Here is a 21,294-nt window from a genome sequence, read left to right as displayed (position 1 = left end):
CCCTTCCTCCCTCCCTTCCTCCCTCCCTTCCTCCCTCCCTCCCTCACCCTCCTCTCCTCTCTGACCTAATTATCAGTCTTGGTGAACAGGCAGCTGTAGTTAGAAAAGTTTACAAGTTTATCTTCATCTCTTCCTGTGCACATGTACATATGTGTCTAGTTGCTGAGGCATGTCAGCAAATGTGCCCCTCTCAAAGGCAATAATGGGCAGGACAGAACTGAGAACACACATGAGGCTGGAGGCACATGTCTGTCCTGGTCCCTTCTTAGGATCCCGTGTCCCAAAGAGAACTCTGGTGGGGAACACCACACACTTGTTGATTCGGGGGAACACAATGTCAAGTAGTCCACTTCTTTAGCTTCTAACGGAAGTTTGTGTGTGTGTACACACATATATGTATGTGTATATATGTGTGTGTATGTGTGTGTATATATATGTACATAAATACATACATACATGAAGATCAGAGCTTTGACTTTGAGTCTTTTCCTCAATTGTTCTCTAACTCATCTATCCATCCATTCCTCTATCTATCTATCTATCTATCTATCTATCTATCTATCTATCTATCATCTATCCATCCATCTGGTTTCACGTGTGTATCTGTGTGTGTGTGTGTTTGTGGTAGCTGTGTGTGCCCATGAGTACAAGCAGAACCCAGAAGAGGCTGTCTGACATTTTGCTCTGTCATTTCTCATCTTATTCCCTTGAGGCAGGTGCTCAGTTGGCTAGGGTGACTGGCTAGTGGGCTCCAAGAATCTGCTATTCTCTCCCTCCCCAGGGCTAGGGTTCGCAGGGGCATGCCTCCATGCTTGGTGTCTTTACCTAGATTTGGGAAAATGAATTCAGGTCCTGAAGTTTGTGGAGCAAGTGCCTCCTCCACTGAGCCATCTCTCCATCTCAATCGCTGCTTCTTTTAAGTTACACAAGTATCCAACACACTCAAAACACAGCACTGTCAAGTTTTGTTATGTTACACTAAACATAACAAAAAATCCTTTTATTAAATAAAACAGGGCCCTGTTCAGATTAAATCAGTGGTAATGGGGAAAAGAAAATCAAAGGGAAGAAAGCATCAAGTTACCTGCCTGAGTGGTACTTGTAGTGTTGCAGGTCCTGGCCTACAGTACCCAAGATGGCTCATTTCTACTTTCTCAAGAGCTATTTATTTAAACTAAGCTTGGTGGTGCTCCCTTCACATGGTCCAGAGAGTGCTCCTAAGAGTCACCCAAGATCAAAATTAGAAGTGATAAGATGATCCATTAAAACAACGGGGGAGGAGCTGGGGAGACCACTCATCGGGTACAGTGCGTACTGTACAAACATGAGGCCTTGACTTTAATTCCCACCATCCATGTGACAAGCTGGTGCCATAATCTCAGTGCTGGGGAGGATGAGAAAGGAGGGGACCTGGAGTTCACTGGGCAGCCAGTCTAATCAAGCTGGTGAGCTCCAGATCCAGTAAGAGATTGGGGAGAAGTGCTTGAGGAAGTCAGCCAGTCAGTCACTGCCTCCTCCACAACAAACACGGGAAGAATTTTCTGAATTCTCTTTGCGTAGAAAACAGATTATCAGGTATCTGTTAGCATATTAAGTAAAGAAAAGGTATTTCTACAGTAGCAGATAAGACATAAGCTGAGTTTTCAGCAAAATGGGACTCCTTATCTGAATAGGAGGAGTGTGCCCGGTATTGTGTGTCTCTGTGTGTTTGTGCATGTCTGTATGTGTGTCTGTGTGTGTGTCCTCGTGTGTGTGTGTGTATGTGTGTGTGTGTGCACGCACACACGTGCATGGGTATCTATCTCTACTCCAAAGATTTCACGGGATCTACTCAGAGTACAGATACATGAAGGCTTCTAACAAAGCTTTAGTTCTCTTAGACTTTGAAACATGAAAAAATGGAATCACATGAGTTTAAAAGAGCAGCTCCCCTCAAGGGCAGAGGGAGTGACTGATGACAGATATCAGGGAATTCTGGAACTAGAACTGCTTCTCTCTGGTCTGGGGACCTTCCAAGTTTTTATTAACTGGCACACTTAAGTTATGCACTTTTATAATAATATATTATCTTTTAACTAAAAGTATATATGCTCCTATATTTCATATAGAAAATGGAAAAATATTTTGGCTTAAGGTCCCCACTGTTTTTGTATAAAATAAAAACTTTAGTTTTAACATGAGGGATGCTGAAAAGTAAAAGACTAGGTGGAGGGGCTTGTCTTGGATATACTCTCCATTTCACATACACACACACACACTTGCATACATATACCCACACACATACAACACACACGAAACACATACCCAGAAAACATACACACATGTATATATGCATAAACAGTACCTCTGGGAATATAGTTTCTAATATAACATTCAAAAATCAAAACCGATGCAAAAATTCATGCTGAGAAAAAAAAAAAGAAGAAAGGATAAAACCAGAAAATATTACTCAGGGAAATTAATAAAGGACTAAACCATCACTGTAAAATTATGAAGTCTAATTTGCAGTGATAATCAGATTTAAGAAACTAAGGGCAGATTAAGTTTTAATAAATGAGTTTGTATTCTTCAAAAGTGAATCAGGTCAGCAGTGTTTCAAAGCTCGTAAACATTTAGGGAAACTTAAAAGTAGCAATAAGGAAACATGGCATGATTTTGTCTCCCAATCTCCGTGATTTGACTCTCATCTCTATTTAATTATAATTTCACCATGACTCAAATGGAGTCACCGGAGCAAAAGGCAGCTTTAGCTGCATGGCATTGAGAGACATACCCACCCTGGGTGATTCCAAGTAGATGGCCAAAGAAGTTAGCGAGCAAAAAGCATCCTTGCTGAGTTAGGAAAGTGAGTGCAGCTAGGATCTCGTCCAGAACAAACCCTCTGCTGGCCTCTTTCCCCAGCTCTACCCTCGCAGGCTTTTCTTCTACAGCTTCACATTCATTTTCTTAATGTTTTTAAGCCAATGTCTCTGAAATTTTTATGGCTCCCCAGATAAAGACATCCGATCTGAATGTAACCACACACCTCTCGGCTCGGCAGTATTTGTCACAAGCCATTATAAATTATCATGCTGATAGCCTGCATTGCTGGGAAGCCGGAGAAAGTTTCATAAATCCTAACTACTTCGTCAATGGCATCCTTGTTTATTATACAGAAATAAAGTTTTATGAGACTCAAGATGTCTGCCTGTACCACTGAAGGAAGCCTTGGAGCAGGAGCTCCGAGCGGTTCAATGTTTCCAGGGCACAGCAGAGATTTCTTCCTTCGACCTTCTTAGCTGCTCTATGTCTAATGGTGCCTCCTAAACAGGTGGGATTCGGCCCGTGTGAAAGGCACAAAAGTCACCGTCCCTGCCATCTCCTCAACACCTTCTCCTCTCCGAACATCTCGGGTTGTCTCTTCTATCGACAAAAGGACATCCAGCTGAAAACCTGAGCCCCTTGTTAGTCTGGAAGACAGGTGCTCTGCTGCCTGTTCATTGACTGATTTACACCACACCTTGTTCAATAAAAGAGTGGAAGGGGTCATATTACCACGGTTTCAATGAGTGTGTGGAGTGAACCCAATTGAACGGCAGCATCCACCTAGACTGTTGCATGTTGAAAAAACCTCAGCAATCATTTACACATTCGTCTCCCCCAAGGGCCCCCACCCCTGTTCTAGCCACCTGAGAACCTAACCTGTACTGTGAAAATCCACAGTTGACTTATGAGCTAGGTCAGTCTCAGCCCTGTTCACACGGAAAGCTCATGATTATATCCTGAACTTGTCAGAGTTATATGGTGGCTTTTACATAATTGCAAACAACAATGAAAATTTAAATATAGATTTTTCCCTGCTGAACTAGTTGACTGTTCTAATTATGCATCCAGCCCGCCACCCCAGGAAAGAGAATTGCTTCCTTGGATCTCAAAGAGGTTTCTCCTCAGTGACTGCTACAAGACATTGATTTCTTGCTGGCTTTCTGAGGATGAAAGTTGGCGGTACAAAGAGTGGCGATTTCAAGGGAAAAAAAAATGCAGGTGGTATTTATATGAGAATCAACCCATTACAGGATCAATAAATTTAGTTTGACATATGTTTACTTTCATATTTTGAAATGTTCTAACAATAACCAAATTGTTGATATCACAGTCATGATGAAAAGGTATTGGTGGAGCTTCTCGGTGATTTCACATCTGCAGCCTTATTTAAGCAGTAACCTAATAGCACGGGATAACACGCCATATTGCTGTCATTAGCCTTACACTACAGCCAACAAGGGAGAAGCATTAAGTATCTTAACTAAGGGGAACATGAACAACTACTGGTTTGTTGTTTTCTGAGACAAGGTCTCAGTCAACCCATGCTGGTCTCAAGCCTGCTGTGTAGTTGAGTAGGACCTGGAAGTCCTGATTCTCTTTATGACCTATTTCATAAACGACCTCATACAATCAGAAGATGAAACAACAAAAGCTGTTTTCAGAAGAACCTGTGTGGTCTGCCTTCTTGGGGGAACTCTGAGCACCTGTAGATGCTGAAGCTGTGATTCTGAGCACGTCTACATGAACAACCCTAATGGCCACCCTCAACAGTGACCAGAAGCCAAGTAGGATCTGGAAAGAAGCTTCTTTTTCGGGGTGTTTTTAAAGACGTTCTCCCCGTAACATTTTGGAGTTTTTCATTGTGAAAAGGGCCATGCAGCTGCTCTCCAGAATGTGGTACAGAGGCACTTCCCATGAGCAGAAGCTCTCTGCCTTCACCAGAGAGAATAATCAGCTTTTAGATGCTGGTGGCATCTTCCAGGCCATGGAGCCTGAGATGTGACAACCAAGAGATCACTTTATTCTGCAAGAAACAAATACAAACCCCATAAACAAGCCTCCTCATGTCTCACCACCATATAACCCTTATGGAAACAATCTTTTTCTTTTTAAGTTGTGGGTATAGTATACGCGTGTGTATTTGTGTGTCCGTGTGTATGTGTGTGTGTTCATGTGTATGTGTATGTGCGTGCCTTCCTGGGTCCCACAGTGAATGTAGGAGGCCTGAGGAGAACTTTTAGCAGTAGGTTTCTCCTTCTACCATGAGGCTCCCCAAGGATTGAACTCAATCACTTGGGCTTGATTGACAGCAAAGGCTCTCACCTACTGAGCCATCTTGCCAGCCCCTTATTGTCTATTTTTTTAAGGAAGGAAATGAACCAGAAAGGTGGTCCTCCAATGCTGTCATATCCTACTCTGTATCATGACAAATAGCAATATAAAGTTTCCCATACACCATTTTCTCCTATCAATTTCTTGAGACAGCCTGTGTGCTAATGTATTAGTGTTCATGTTTTTGTGTGTGTGTGTGTGTGTATAAAAGCACTATCTGTACATAAAAGTTTATCAGTTGGCTCTCCCCCCAACTGCTACTGCAGGTTGTGCTGGACTCAGCACACACCAACTTCAGAACCATTGGTGAGTGCACACCCTATACATTGCCGCTGCATCACCTGAGGAGTTGGAAACTGTCCAAGGTGGAACACGCAAGACATAGAAAGGAGCAAAACCACAAACCAGGACCTGACTTGCTCCCTCCCCAGAGCCAGATGAACATTAGCTGCCATGCCATCTCTGGTGACTAGTGATTTCTCAGAGACCTTTAACTTTTACGCATCTACATGGTCACGATTTCCTGGTCGGAAATCCGCAAACGTAAGTTTATTGAAATCTAAGAACACTTCTTTTTGGAAGGAATCATGCATTACCAGAGTTCCTTGAAAAAACTTCTACACCAGTTTAAACAATGTCAAGATGCAAGAATAAATACAATACATGCCATCCAAGTTGCCAACAGTGTTAACAATCACCATAAAGAATCCTAACAAGCTGAGGTGTGGCTGGGTTATAGGGTGCTTGCCTATAGGGTGCATGAAGCCCTAGGATTGATCCCCAGAACTTCCAAACAACAATAACAACAAAATGATAACTCCCTGTTTTCTAGAAAGCACTGGAACGCTATTGATTCTACAAAAGACTGAAATGTAACCCAAGGCTGAGACTTGGTTAAGCTGGAATCAGAGTAATTTCATTGCACCATCAAGCATGCCAGCCATCCACAGATGCACCTCTGTCTGCGGATTTCTGCTAAGCCGCTGGCACTGACATGCTGAGTAAAGTAGACACCTTGATGCCCTGACAATGAAAAGCTGGTTGCCACCACGCCATAAAACCAACAGGTTGTTGAGTCCTTCGCACCGGTGGGAAGGTTTTCACACCACTCTGTTCTGCCAGCAGAATAGCGTTGACCTTTGTACATGTCTCCGACACGCTTAAGTCCAAAGCAAGGAGAAGAATGGGCCTGCTTCTTCATGAAGATTAATTAATATTCAAGTCCAAATTGGAGACTGGCCTCTTTACAGTACTTCAGAATAGGACCAGGTAGGCAAGACACCAATAGGTGTGTGTGGACACAGAACAGGATGAGGGGTGAAGACCTCAGTGGCCCACTTCACATAGGGCACACGCAGAAATTCTCCACCACATGCCAGGACATCCACGTGAAGACAGTAAGCACCATGTAGATGATCTCTCCAGTAAAATATTGCAATAATTAAATGACATAGATTAATGTTTAGTAACTTCAAATTGAAGGAGACAGCCAGGAAAGGCAGATGAATTCAAACCTGACATACACCTAGGTTCCCATTGTGTTTGCACAATTTTTTTTTTTACCAGTTTCATAAACCTTTCCACAACCTAGTATTAAAAATTCTTGCTTAAACTCAGCATGGTGGCAAATGTCTATAATCCCAGTACTTGAGAGGCAGAGGAATATGTATCTCTAAGTTCGAAGCCATCTTAGGCCATTTAGGGCTACACAGTGAGACCCTGCCACAAGCAAACAAACAAACACTAACAATAATACCAAGCCATCATCTAATCCACTTTGTATATTTTATTTCTACCCCGTGACAACTTGCTTTTTTTTTTTTTTTTCATGTCAAACTCAATACAATCTTTGGAATCAATGCTGGGGTAACCCCTGCCACTTAGCTCAATTCCCCAGTCGTGAGAAACATAGTTCTAAAATCATTAAATGAGCCACAGATTTGTTTAAAAAACACCCAACTTCACCATCTGCAGATAATGTATACTGGTGACCCACAATATTTAAGAAAACACAAGCTTTTTCTCAAAACCCGTTCCAGAAAGAACCGCGCATCATACATTTCTTAACAAGAGAGTTCCCAAACCAAATATGTCAACAAAAAAGAGGACAAGCTATCATACATTTACATATTGGGAGAACTCAGACTCTTGTTACTTCATTTCCACGCCATTGACATTTGATCTGATCTAGGTTGGGATCCATTCACGTTCTCACACCCACCACGCAGGGACACTCGTGACCACTAGATGGTGCTGTGGCGCCCTGTTCAAACTCCTTCACTTACTTGCACTCTCTGTCCTCCAGATCAAAGTGCGGGTTGAAGTTGATCATGATTCTTTGGTAGGGCTCTGGAGCTTGGATCAGCCATGCACACTTCTCACTTGGGTGGTAAGAATGCGGGTAACCGGGAGATGTAAGGTACCCCGGGTTTTCAATTTTTATAGTCCCGCCACACTTTTCTGCAACAAAAAGAACATTTTAGCCGAACTTTTCCCCTAACGACCAGTGGAGTCTTCTAGCTTTACATATGCGTTGACAATTAGCGAACATCCTGTCAGGGAAGGGAAACCCCAAAGGGTCTCCACAAGTCATTCGTGTGGTGCTGAACTCGAAGACACAACACCAGGAGACACTCTTTTAACCTCCGGGAGTGTGGCTTCCACAGAAAGCCTACTGAGATTTGAGATGCCTTTCCACCCCCTACCCAGTTCCTTCCAAAGAGAGAGGACTTCTAGCATTAAAAACATTAAATCCCCTCAATTGATGTTAACACAGCCCCCTGGGAGCTCCTGCTAGACTTAATTATCTTCCGAGAAGTGTAATCACATTAAAGAACAGTTCTAAGTGGAAGGTGACTAGAAGACGCTGCGCCATTCCTTGCAAGTGGCCTTTTGATGATAAGCCTGGTCAGTGTCACAGACCCGGTGGGGACTGTCTTCCAGGACTGTGACTGGCCTGTGGCCTACCCTCCTTTTGTTGTTCTATCTGCCTGTAAATCTGAGCGATTCTGAGTTATCTCCGCTTTTGAGACTCAAATCAACAGAGAACAAAGTGGAGCTGGTGAGGCAGAAAGAACTGGCTTCACTTACCCAAGTTGCTCAGCCTTGGCGACCAGATCAAAGCCACGGGGGCAGAAAGAAAAATAAATAGCCACACACGGCATTAGTTCTAATTACTAGATGTTAGGGGAAGCCCTGGCCACCGAGGTCTGGGTATCACATATGGTGAGCTACATTTTTACACCCTGGAAAGAGAAACTATCTACTTTTGAGCCTTTCCTGAAAAAACAAACCACCACAACAAAAACCCAAACGCTGAAGTGACTATCGGGCAGACAAGCCAGACGCTGGGCTGGTTTACAATTCACCATAGATGGTTACTGTCACTTTTTATTATGGGTTTCATACAGGAGAGCCTCAGCCTGTAAATGCCACCCCATTTATTGATGCTTAATTTGGGGCAATAAAAATTTGGTGCATAAACTATGTAATAGAAACAGGTACGAAGCATTGAAATATATAAGCCTATCAATCACAAACATCCAGTAATGGTATATATAGATTTTAATATTACATCTAATAGATTCCCCGTGGAAAGAGAATGGCATTCTTTGCTCTCAGCATGAATTTATAAATCTACGGAATTTTATTACAGGAAAACCAGGTCAAATGGAAATGAAAGATGAAGCGCACATCAAAAATGCATAAAGCTACATGCATTACAGAAGTCATTTCCCATAAATTAAAAAGAAGACAATATAAATTATGTTGATTTCTCCAATTGCTAGCTGTTTCTGGCTGTTTCTCAGGTCAGAGGGGGTTGGCCTTACAGATTCTCTTCCCATTGGCTTCTTAAAGGCTTTAGGTCTGCAAGAAGGACGGATGTCGCAACCAACACCCAGAATCTCAGCTAATGATGCCAGTCAGCTCAGCGGTGTGATTCGGTGGAGGTTCTGGCATTATTTTATTTGTGCAGAAATCTTAGAGACTGTCCCCTCCCCCCCCCCAGCTCATTAAGTCCCTCCAGCTCTGTGTAGCCACCACGGCATCTGCTATGGGAGTGAAATGAAGCAGTCGCCAGACAGTCACTTCAGAAGACAGCGAGGTGGGGTTGGTACCACACCCGAGCACTTTAATCTGTGACTTCTGAGAAAGTGACGGCGTAATAAGATAATGTGGACTGCTGGACTCCCACACTCTGTTCAGTCTCGCTAACACTTGATTAGCAGAGAGCAATTCCTAATGACTCTGGACCATTAGTCCTAAATAAGGTTAATGAATTAATTTAGTAGACACTTCCTGGGAGGAGGTGGCTATGGCTTTAAGAGGACCACAGGCTTATGGAGGCATGTGCTGGCACTGGTCATCTCAAGCATAGCAACAGGGTTTTAGCTGACTGGAGCCCAGATTCTCAACATTCCCCAGATTTCTGTTAAGGAAATTAAAAAGTGTGTGTGTGTGTGTGTGTGTGTGTGTGTGTGTGGTGTGTGTCTGTGTGTGTTGTTCTGAACCATACAAATCTTAATGCTCTTCATATTGGGTATCACAACCACTCTTTGGGTACCCCAGCATGGCTTTAACCCAGGGGTTCTTGATCTGTGGGTCGCCCCCCCCTTCGACAAACCTCTGTCTCCAAAAGTATTTACATTATGATTCATAACAGTAACAAAAGGACAGTTATGAAGTAGCAATGAAAGTAATTTTATGGTGGAGGGGAGGTCACCACAGCATGGGGAACTGTACTACAGGGTTGCAGCATTAGGAAGGTTGAGAACCACTGCTCTAACCTCAAGAGTCGAGAAGGATACATGTTTTGAGGTCTAAACATTTGAGTTCTTTTGGTTAGAGGGAAATGATATTTTGTCCCCTGCCAGAATACATAAGCAGTCCACCAACTCAGGTTCATTAACAAATTGAACTCCACATTCATGATTTTTCGAGTGTTTGGCTTTCCTGCCAGAGTATATAGAAAGATGCCGCCAACTCGGCTTCATTAATAAACTGAATTCCAGCCGCGTTCACAAAATTTTTTGCCCATCTTTTGAGAGCTGTTTGGTACCTGTTGGGAGAGATCTACCTCTGAAATCACAAAGCCTGGGGACCGCGCATTAAGGAGATTAACTTCTACCATAAAGGATTGATTTAAAAAAACTCTTCCTGGTAGAGCCCCCTCTTATTAAAACAATACACCACAATAAGTAGTAGATGCACTTTTCTCCTAATTGCTTTGATTGAAATCTAAGCCAGACAAAAGTAAATATTTGGCCATTAGTTAATAATAATGTTGAAGATTTACTGTTTGGATCAGCTCTAGCCTGGCCTTCAGCACCTTTGTACCAGATCCCGTCTTAAACACACTCTAGGTTCCAAGGCACTGTTTCTACCTAGGACTGACTGCCTTTCACTACTTAACAGAGCGGTTTTTAAAGCCAACTGGGTTAGGGATTCTCAGATATGCTGCCGCCTTACACTGAATAGATCCAAGCCCTTTATTGACAGCGTGACTTTCATTCATACTCTAGATGGATCACGGATGGTTTGTAAAGGCGGGGAAGGGAGTCCTGGCGGCCGCCAAGACTGACCACTATCTGTTGGTGTCGCCCACCAGAGGAAACCGAGCAGGGGAGTTGTGAGGAGAACCAGGAAGTCCTCCCGGTGAAGTGTTCATTAACTCTCAGCAGCCATCAGATTTTTTGAAAGGGAGTCTCATCTAATTGCCTCTGGGAGGAAACATTATTAAGATAATTGGTGTGCTGATCTGGGAAGGTAGGGAGCTCTGCCGCGAAACTGGCAGGAGAAGCCCACAGCCAGTAACCCACTGGAGCTGGGTGCTGAGGGCTTGCGGTCTTCCTGACCCAGAGGCCCTGATTTCTCTGTTCCTAGTGCAGGCAAGTTTCCTGCGCCCCGCAGCTGTGCGCGCGTCCCGCGACCGGGGCGGGAAGCCCACCGCCGGAGGGGACCCGGCAGCCCCGGACCCTCCGGTCGCTCACACCTCAGCCTGTCACTTACCGCTGCGGAAAGCGCCAGCAGGGGCGAGGGCAAGGGCGAGCGCCGCGCACAGCAACGGCAGCCCCCTCTCCATCCTCCTTCGCCGAGCCAGTCCCAAGGCAGCTGCTAGAGAACACGAATGCGCGGACGAAAGCCCAGCAAACCGAAATCGTAACAATCCAAAACGCTCTTAAGTCCGCCTAAGAGCCATAAAATCCTCAGCGGGTCTTGGCGGGGAAGGCTAGCGGCGAGGCAATGCCTGAATCCGCGAGAAGCGCGTCTCTTTTTGTGTCTCAAGTCGCCTGCATCCTGTCATTTAGCTCCGATTTCCTCTCCCTTTTCCCACACTTGTTCCTCTTCCAGGAGCCACTGCCCGGGCCATGTCTCAGGAAGAAGAAGGAGGAGGAGAAAAAAAAAGAGGGGAGGAGTTGCGAAGAGGAGGGGAGAGGGCGGGCGACACACCAAAGCCAATTTCTAGAGGGAAAAAAAAAAATCCCGCTTGATTCTGGACGGGTTGGAGCCGAGGAGCTGGCGCCCAGAGGAGGTCCGGGTTGTCTGCGGGAAGGAGAGAGAGCAATGAAAAGATGAGCGGGAGAGCGAGGACTTTCTCCACTGGCACCCGCCTCCCTCTCCGACCTCCCCCTCCCTCCCAGAGCCCTTCCCTCGCTTCCTCCCGCCCCCTCCCCGCACAGCTCCGCCAGCGATTGCCTGGCTGGAGATTCAGACACTCAAGTTTCCCTAGGCGTGCTTTCCCGGTGCGTTGGCTAGGCTCCCCCCCCCCCCATACCCTACGGTGCTCTCAGCGGGAAGAAGGGCGCGGAGGGCGCAGGTTGTCAGCGCCCAGAGCGCAAGGACGCGTGTATGTCAGAAGGGGCAAGGCGAGCGGTACCAGCCCCAGGGTCCAACTAGTCTACCTCGGCGTGCTTCTCTGCACCCCGCGACTGAGCTAGGCTGCTTCAGTAGGCGAGGATCCCGGAGCCAAGGAGTTCTGAGAGCCCGGGGTTAGCGGCTACTTCACGGAACTCCAAATCTCCAGGCTCCCGCACCCCGGGTTGTGAGGATCGCTGAGCTAGTCCCCAGTTACACTTCCCAGATGCCAGCCTGAGGCTTGGGGCGGGAAGCAGCTGGACGCTTTGGGACTCTAGGAGTGGAATTGTAGACGAGAAGAAAGCCTGGCTGTTGTGGGAGACGCGCCGCTGAGCCCAGAGAGCTGCGACCGTGTCTCTGCCACGTAAAGCATAGGCAGACCTTCTGGGAGCATGGAACCTGGCTGCAGCCGAGTAAGGCCTCCTCGCCTTGCGCAAAGGCGCGAGGCTGGGTGCCTCCCCCTCCCTACTCCCCTGCAGGCTGCATTGTTCCCTGAGAGTTGATGCCCTCTCCTTTGGGGTTAATGAACCAGGAGGATGGGTGGTGGCGCGCCTTTCAGCTAGGGGGCAGCCGTCAACAGACACTGACCAGCCACGTAGAAACCTAGGTGCTCCAGGAATTCTGAATCCGGGGTCGAGGGACCCATTTCTTTGCATCCCAAGGAAGGTACAAGACTGGCAAGAACCGGGCATGGGGGGACTGGATGGTTTTGGCATGGGTCTCCTAGTGCTAGCTTTAGATTGCAGGGAATTGTGCCTACTGGCCCTCCAGCCCACACGAGGAGGTGCGTCCTGGGCATCTGCCGGGTGCTCCCCCCCATCCCCCATCTCGTCCGGTTCCCTCCTCCAGGGCTTTCCGAGAACTGCAGCAGGTGGTGTTTGGTGTCTGAATAGCAAGGACAACCCAGGGACTTAAACTGGTTGCGGCCTCTGATCAAGCACTTAACCGGGCTCTTCGCCCTCTGAAGGAGCTGGTGAAGAAGGTGAAAAGGTCATAAGCCTTCTGGGAAGTGACATTTATAGACTAACTGCCACCACAGAGAACGACTCCTACCTGGTGCAAGGGCTGGCAAAGATTTAGGAATGTTGGCAAGGAGACTTTGGTCAAAGGTTTTGGCTGATAAACTAGGGTCAGTCAGGGAGAAAGGACGCCCAGGACACTGGCGCTTCAGGCCAGGACTCTGCCCTGAGTGTCTGGGCTGGGCACTAGACTGAAGCTTGGGCGAAGCGCGGAGCTGTAGCTTGGGCTCCCGTGCTGGATTCAGCCTTCTTTCCGGCCCTGGTTACCCGGCTCCGCCTACAGCGCAACCTCTTCCCTCCACCCTTTCCCCGCGGCACCTCCATACACACACCCTGCCCCCCCCCTCCCCCGGGCATAGCGAGCCAGCTCTGTCCCGAAGCGCCTCCGTTGGTCGCCACTGGCTTCCTCCTGGGCTCTCAGACCCGTTGGAGGCTCCGGTGGGTTGGGCGCGCCGCGAGTCCGGGAGTCAAACGCCTGGATCCAGCGGAAGGGGCAGTCGCGGGGCGATAGGCCCTCTGCAGGCAGTCTAGGCGTCAGCCGCGCCCAGGGCAGAGCCCGGGAACTACAGCGGCGGGGGACAGCCCTGGCGCCCTGCCACCGGGAGCGCGTGTCCCCGCCTCCCTACGCCAGGCGCCGGGTGCATCCCTGCCAATTCCAACTGGGATGCCGAGTGAGCCTCAGACTCTGGGCGACCCCGAGCCACTTTAACCCTGGAGTCAAGAACCGGGCGCCGCTCAGGACGACAGAGAAGGGAAAACCAGTCGAAGCTATGGCGATACAGATCCTTATCCCTATCCAAAGAAGACATCCACTGCCTGGCTTGCCCAAGCAGAGCGGTATTTAAACAGTCTGCCCCGGGGCGGGTGAGCTAGGGGGCACACGCGGGACACTTGAGCGGTCAATGTTTTGGGGAAACAGCTTGTAAACCCCCTACCCCCACCCCTGCTGCGAGTGCGTTTCCCAGAGCCCAGACCCACAACTGGTGCGCCCTGAGAGGGACAGTTTCCACACCAAGAAGCCAGGAGGAGGAAGAGCTTTCGAAGCTTGGAGTCTGCTGTAGGACCCCTGGTTTTCTGGCTCAGCCACCAAGGACTCTTGACAGCCTTTCTCCAACCGCTAAGGCATGCCCTACGCACTTTAGGGGAGACAGACTTAAACTCCGTCTCCGATTTTCCAGGGCCACGCTTATCTGAGGCTTTCCTAGACACCTTGTTTTCCATAGTTGGTACTGCGAAATGAAGCCGAGCCGCCCTAATTAATAATTAGCAGCTAGTTCGTTGGTATACTGCTAACCGTTCTGGCTAATAGCCTTTCCCTGTGCACTGAGTGGAGAAGGGCCGGTTCAGATATCTGCAATTCTCCACCCAGGGAGACAGACCGGCTTTATAGGAGCCCAAGTGTGAGACAGAGGAAGAATTTGGCAGTATTCCTAGCTTGATTTTTTTTTTGTCTTATGCACACATCCCTCTTCTTGGTATCACAGATCTGTCGAGGAGATAGAGCCTGCTTCCACATATGGGGTGGTTTATCTGTCTGCTGCCCTAACAGAGTGCAGGACAGAGGCTGTCAGTCAGGACCACCTCTGGGGCCCAGGAGGCCTGTTTGAGCAGTGCAGATCTTGGCCTCCCCAGTAAGAACTAGCTGGGTGGAAATGTCCTGCTCATTTCACCAAGCCCTATCAATTTGCCAGAAATAAGAGAGTCATTGCTCCCAGAAGACCTCTGGAGCCACCTGGTACTTCAGGTTGGTACAATATAATCCCAGTGTAGCTCAAAACCAAATCAAGTTCATTAGATTTTGCATTATGCTATTTTAAAAGTCAAACCTATGGATATAGAAAAAACAATCAAGTGCTCTTAGGTGCTAACCAACATCTGCCATGCCGGAAGAGAAACTTGGAACGGATTGGAAATTACAATTTATAACCACATGCGGTGGTCTGGGGTTCTAACCCCAGCACTCTGGAATAGCAGCTGGAGGACACAGATTTTCAAGGCCAGAGTGAGCTGGGGGTCAGCCTGGGTTCCATGAGACACTGTCTTCAAAAAATAAGAAAGAAACTTCTAAAAACCATTCCCTTTGGGGCAGGAAAGATGGCTTAGTGGTAAAAGGGAAGGTATATTGCCTTTTCAGAGGACCCGGGTTCACAAGCTCACTTCCCCCCACCCACATTGAGTAGCTCAGGATCACCTAGCCCTACAGTTCCCAGGGATTTAACACTGCCTTCCAAACTCTGCAGGAACGTGCACTCACGTGTATATACCCACACATATGTACACACGATTAGAAAGAATTTAAAGTTATAAAAATTAAACAATTCCCTTAGAACGAGGCTTTTATGAAACAAATGTTCTGCAAAAGCTGTCTTCTGGGGCTCCGGCTATAGTCAGTGTCTGAATATGAAGTGGCAAAAGGAAATGGACGACTTGAATCTTCACTTTTGTTTCTTTCTAGAGTTACTTAAGTTTTAGTATGAGTAGGTATGTCTCTGTGCATGGGAAATGTATATGTGAGTGCAGTTGCCCATAGATCAGAGGTATCAGATGCCCTGAAGCTGAAATTACAGGTGGTTGTTAGCTGCCAAGTGTGGATGCTGGGAACTGAACGCAGGTCCTCTGGAGAGCAGTAAGTGCACCAGGTGCCATCTCTGTAGCCCTAGTTTCTGTTTCTCTAAATACAGGGGAAGAGAATTCCTTCCTAAAATTGCAGGATAAAGTTGTAAAGCATGTGTGTGTTTGAGATGAGCATTCTCCCTGACACAGGGAGTCAGCGCTAAACTTGGGTTCTGCGGGTAGAGGCTCTACTTTTGTAGAGTCCTGGGGTTAGATTTTGAAAAACCGTGTTTAGCTTGAAACAGTAGCCGGAGGTTAATCTGCCTCCCGTGACCTACTTTTTGGGGCAGGGGTTGAAATTGAGAGAGTGTCTAAGCAAGTCACCAACTTGCTGTGACTACAGGGTGCACAGCACACCGCCTGGCTGAATTCTCTCTGAACTGGGGAGACAAAACCAAACAGAACAAACAAACAAACACTGACAGAAATACCCAACAAGCAAATTAAAAACATCATTAGAGATAACAAATTCAAAATTTCCGAATGGGAATTTTGTCTTTGCAATTCAGTTTGGGCAACCAAAACAGGGGAATGGCTACTCACTTAAAATCTAACCATAGTTCCAAGGGAGTAGAAAATAAAAATATAAAGAATGCTGAAAGATCAATAAAGTCATTATTAAAACAGCCAGCCAGGAGCTCCAAACTGGTCCGCTGATGCAGTTCAGCTTGTAGATGTTGTAGAATATTACTTTAACTATGTAAAGGTGTGCTGCCTTTGTTTTATTTTGCCTGCCTAAGGCACCTGATTGGTCTAATAAAAAAGCTGAATAGCCAATAGCTAGGCAGAGGAGGGACAGGTGGGGCTGGCGGGCAGAGAAAATAAGTAGAAAGAGGAATCTAGGCTCAAGAGAAGAAAATGATAAGAGAATGCCAGGGAAAGCCAGGGGTCAGCCAGCCAGCCAGACACAGAAGAAACAGGAAAAGTAGGGCATACAAAATGAAAGAAAGATAGAAAGCCCCAAGGCTTTCATGTAAACGAAGAGAAACAGCTTAAAATAAGTTATAAGAGCTAGTGGGATAAGATAAGGTAAGAATGAGCATTCATAGCTAGTAATAAGTGGCTGTGTCTTTATTTGGGAGCTGGTTGGCCCAAGAGAAAGCCTGCTACAGGCAGAGTGTTTTCCTAGCATGCAAGCATTGGGTTCAATCCCAGCACCACACAAAAATCACGCAGGGCAGTGTCTACCTGCAATCCAGGCCCTCTGGATTTGGAGGCTGGAGGATCAGGAGTTCAAGGTCATCCTTGTCTATGGGAGTTTGCAGCCAGTCTGGGCTATCTGATATGCTGTCAAGAGGAAGAAAAAGAAAGAAAGCTTCAAAATGCAGTTAAGAATTGTTTAATTTAGTCTAGAACAACAGGTTTTTTATATATATATTTTTTATTCCACCACTCCGGCAGTTGCATGGCAAGTGAGTGATCTGTGGAATAAGGGAAGAAGTAAGGTGAGCTTTGATGTACTGCACTGGAAAACTCAGTGGGAAGGAGGGGGGAAACAAGAAGTGCAGTTAGAGCATGAAGCTAACTGGATGAACAGGTTGCTATGGCAACAGAGAAGCAGGTGCTGTCAAGAATGACCCAGCAGGACTCAATCCTCCATAACTATAGGGGTCTTACTGGCCACACAGGCGTGGACACTGAAGAAGGCTGTCTTGGAAGAAAGTTGGACTTTGGTTAGTTTCGATGTTTGTCCCTTTGAGGCAATCGGATGAATTTACAACCCAAAGCAGTTGCTTGGCTTCATGGCTGGGAGTGTGATGGGTCACCCAAGTGCAGGTGACAACAGCGAGGTGGCAGGGAGGATGGCATTGTGAAGGGTGAACAGAGGAGGAGGCCATAAGCAGAAGTTTTGGAAACCTGGATTATTTGTTTTGGGGGTGCAGGTCAGGGAATGCGCACTTGTTTTGGGGGGGGGAGCTCACTGGCATGGAGCTGGCTGGTTAGCTTAGGTGGGCAGGTCAGTGAGCTTTGGGGATACCAAGATGGGGACCGTGCTGACCAGAGAGCCTGCTGTTCGCCCTTGCTCTGTCGGTGACTTTATAAAAATTCACATTTGGGATTGGAACACTTTAGAATGTTTTCCCTGAACACTGTGCTGCGGTTTTTCATACAACAGTCTGCTTAACTCGTGATGTACAGTAATACAGAATTAATGGTTTTGTTTCAACTTTCATGACTCAAGAAGGATTCTCAGTAAGTGTCTTCTTCTATAAAACAATTTTTTCCTGCCATTATTTACAACAAATAAATAAATGTGTCTGTTGCTGTGCAGGGAATATTCCCCTCACCTCACAGCCACATAGCTCTTCAACAATAATAATGTCTTTCTTTCCTCTCCCTCCATTCCTCTTCGTTCATTACCCTCCTGAAGACAGCTCAGGACTTTAAGATGTTAGACTTTACATGTGCCATGCAGTTTCGTTTGGGTGAGTCTGTGAAACCACCAAAGCACAGCTTCAGTTTGTGAAGCCTCCACTCAGCATCATCACTGAGCTATTTTTTTTTCCTCAGAGATATGTGTGGCTTTTAAAAATTGCCATGCAATTTCTCGTCATGATAGTTCAGTCAAGCCAGCTGGCGGACTATCATCGGCCACCCTTGCGTCTTTTCCCATTTGTTTTGTCAAGTCATTAGGGTATCAGGGCACCTTCCTTCCTTTGTGAGAAGTGATGCGTTAATCCTTGTGGGTTGGTTTCCAGCCACAAAATGCCCCATCTTGAGGGACTTGTTGTAATGCCACACCAAGGCATAGGTGACACGAAGCAGTCATGTGGAAGAGCAGGCTTCCTAGAGGCTCATATTTTCAGAGCACTCTGGCCTGCTAGTGGAACAGGTTAGCTTTAGAGGCCTGTGAGATACCCCACGCTCCAGTAGGAACTGGCTCTGTGGGCAGCGAAGGAAATTCTTTGGGAAGGGCTGCCCCTGCTTTTTCTTGTCTTTCTTCTCCCAGAGACAGTTTGACTTGCAGAAACCAGAAAGAATAGACCTGCAAAAGTGGGGGCAACACAGCTGAAACAAGGAAAGTGCCATGGACACCCTGAAGATGAGGAGGTAGCCCAGTCAGTCTGCTTTACTAAACAGTGTGCGCCTGAATTGTCCTGGACACTAAGCCTATAACTAGGAGGCCAGACTGTATCCCCATTGGCAATAAATAACTAAAGGTTACTTCTGGGGTCCCAGAAATGAAAGGGGAAGAAAGAAAGGAAAGGAAATGTGCCATGAAGAAAAAGGCAGGGGCAGGACCAGGCTTTTCATTTGCATCCTCAGAATTCAAAGCATCACCGTCGCCTAAGGACCTTGTTTCTCCCTCGTGTCGCAGTGGGGAAACTGAGGCGCTTTGTGAGCTCAGATGTGACAGAGTTGTAAAGGAATTCTGCACCAAGTTTGATAGAGCAAATGAGATGTCTCAGATTGGGGTTTTTAATCTTAAAAGTTAACGAAATTAATTTTTATAATGAAATAAGGCCAAATAATATGATTTATTCTTTAAATACTCAAAGGCATTCACATTGCCGTGTGTATTACAGGTTTAATGGCTCCACTGAGCCCACAGAGTGTTGTTAATGTCTAGTCAGCCCTACAGGTACCTTACTCCTTGAATCACGATGTAGTACAGACTGGGAATCAGACCATTCTACTAGGCTCAGGAATTGTAAACAACATTTGAGGGAAAAATGAAGAGTCGGGATATTTCCATGTAGACACTGCCTAGGAAGCATTTATGAATAGTAAGCTTAACAGTATAGTCTTCACAACAGTGAGGCTGGTGAGCTCCAGGGCAAAGGTTATCACATATTAGCATCATACAAGGAAAGGCTTGGAATGACCTGTTATTTTGGAAATCTGGTTTATTGACTATGTCTAGAGTCTTGCAACAAAAGAAGCACTCCACAGCTTCGAACTCTATTAAAACAGACACATACACACCTGCCAGCTTGTCCCTTTACGAGGTGTGACCTCGGGCTGGTGAGACGGCACGGTCAATAAAGGCACCTGCAGCTGAATCTGGTGAACTGAGTTCAATCTCTGGAACCCTCAGCAGAAGGAATGAGCCAAGACTCATGAGCTGCCCCTGACTGCCACATCCTAGTCATGGATGTGGATGTCCATGCGTGTACACATGCTCACACTAAATTCAATTCAATTCAATTAAATTAGGAAAAACCCTCCTACAAATAAAATGCAACCCTTTTGGAAAGTTTTAAAGTACATATTTCAATGAGAGGTAGGAAAAGTGACAGAAACAGAGAGAGGGGACGCTAATGACAGACGACCCCCCACCCATGAGCACTGCTAGGGTCACTTACCACTCCCTGGTGGCTCTTGCTGCAGCTCTGAACACGTTCTTGTTCTTTCCTTTAAATTGGTCTCGAGGTGTCTCTATCTCTTGGTTCTGATGATGGGTGTTCAAGGACGGGCAGAGGCACATTCGTTCTTGTGAACAGCCTAGTGTCCCTGTTCTGACTCATGGGCATTCATCCCTCTCATGGGGATCCTACTTGTTATCTAGCCTGCATTCAGTTTATTCCTACCACGACAGGCAGGAGGATCCCAAGCAAGACGGAAGCTGTGGTCAGGGGTGTCAGTCTGGTGACCCACAGCGGGCAGCTCAGTAGTACACACGGACTAACAGAAGCATTCCATTCTCCATAGACACCAGGAGAAGAGGGTGCATGTGCCAGCAGCTGGAAAGAAATGACTGTCAGGGACAAACAAACCCACCCAGCAGGCGAGGCACAAGCCAGCCCGAAACTCTCTTGGGAGTCAAGGTGCTCCCAGAGTGGAACCAGTTGTAGCCCGTAGGCTGAGCGTGGCAAGGGAGAGCTCCACACGGGCACACAGTGACTGGGAGTCCTCTGGGCAAACCTGTGTGGTCCAGCTGTCTTGGAGACGGGATGGGCAGTGAAGCAGTTTGGATCTGGCTGTCCTATGGGAGGCAGTCACTGGGAGAAGGATGCAGACAGCATTTCTCTCATCCACCACTTATCCAGCTGAGAGGAGGAAGGGCCTCAGAGATGGAGTCAAGAGGACTTGGCGGGTGACTTCTCTTTCTACTGTAACAAAGCATTGGACCGAAACCAAGTAAAGAAGAAAGTATTGATTTTAGCTCACACTCTGAAGGCACAGTCCATCATGGTGCGGCTAGCATAGTGGGAGGAGCCTGCAGCAACTGGTCACATTGTGTCTACAATCAGGAAGCAGAGAGATGAATGCTGGTTCCCAGCTCACCTTTCCTCTTTATTTATGTGGGATGTCACAGCCCACATTTAGGGTGGGCCCTCCCCTCCCCTCCCCTCCCCTCACCACTTCCCTCTTCCCTCTTCCCCTTCCTCATTCTCCCCTCCCTCCTCCGTTGACCTAATCTACACACTATACTCTTTCACAGATGCCTGGATATTTGTCTCCCAGGTGAGCCGAGATCCTGTTGAGTTGACAGAAAGACTAAGACCTGTTACCATCAGAAGCCTCAAAAGGCTGCTGCTTCAGCCTGAAACTGTGTGGGGGTCACTGCTAGCCTTGCACTCCCAGGCTTCGGGGATAGAATTTGGTGATCTCTCAGAATCTTCGAAGCAGCCACGCTGAAGGACTCTCTTGCTTTGTGAGTGGTTTGGACAGTAGGTTTGCCACCACCCTGGGCTGGAGGCTAGGAATACAAGGGGGTCCCACTGGG

At 47.0% G+C, this 21,294-nt stretch overlaps 1 protein-coding gene across 4 annotated transcripts in view; it reads right to left on the bottom strand.

Moving 5' to 3' along the window:
* Nrp1 (neuropilin 1) overlaps positions 1 to 12,192 on the bottom strand; it is a 138,241-nt gene extending 126,049 nt beyond the window's left edge. For 2 of the 4 annotated variants that reach the window (XM_050122042.1, XM_050122045.1), the window contains exons 1-3: positions 12,039 to 12,189; positions 11,146 to 11,679; positions 7,422 to 7,596 (exon numbers count right to left, since the gene is read on the bottom strand). In XM_050122042.1, the coding sequence (XP_049977999.1) occupies positions 7,422 to 7,596; positions 11,146 to 11,218 (248 nt within the window). In that variant the 5' untranslated portion in view covers positions 11,219 to 11,679; positions 12,039 to 12,189. Of the gene's footprint in view, positions 1 to 7,421; positions 7,597 to 11,145; positions 11,697 to 12,038 lie in introns of those variants that run through there. The other 2 variants (XM_050122044.1, XM_050122043.1) reach the window with 2 other exon arrangements.
* Positions 12,193 to 21,294: the final 9,102 nt, after the last annotated feature.

Source organism: Alexandromys fortis, unplaced genomic scaffold (genome assembly GCF_014885135.2).
Source record: "Alexandromys fortis isolate MF-2015 unplaced genomic scaffold, M_Fortis_MF-2015_v1.1 scaffold_193, whole genome shotgun sequence".
Lineage (NCBI taxonomy): Eukaryota > Metazoa > Chordata > Mammalia > Rodentia > Cricetidae > Alexandromys > Alexandromys fortis.
The sequence above is the reverse complement of the archived record's forward strand: the minus strand, read 5'-3'. Positions and strand labels throughout refer to the sequence as shown.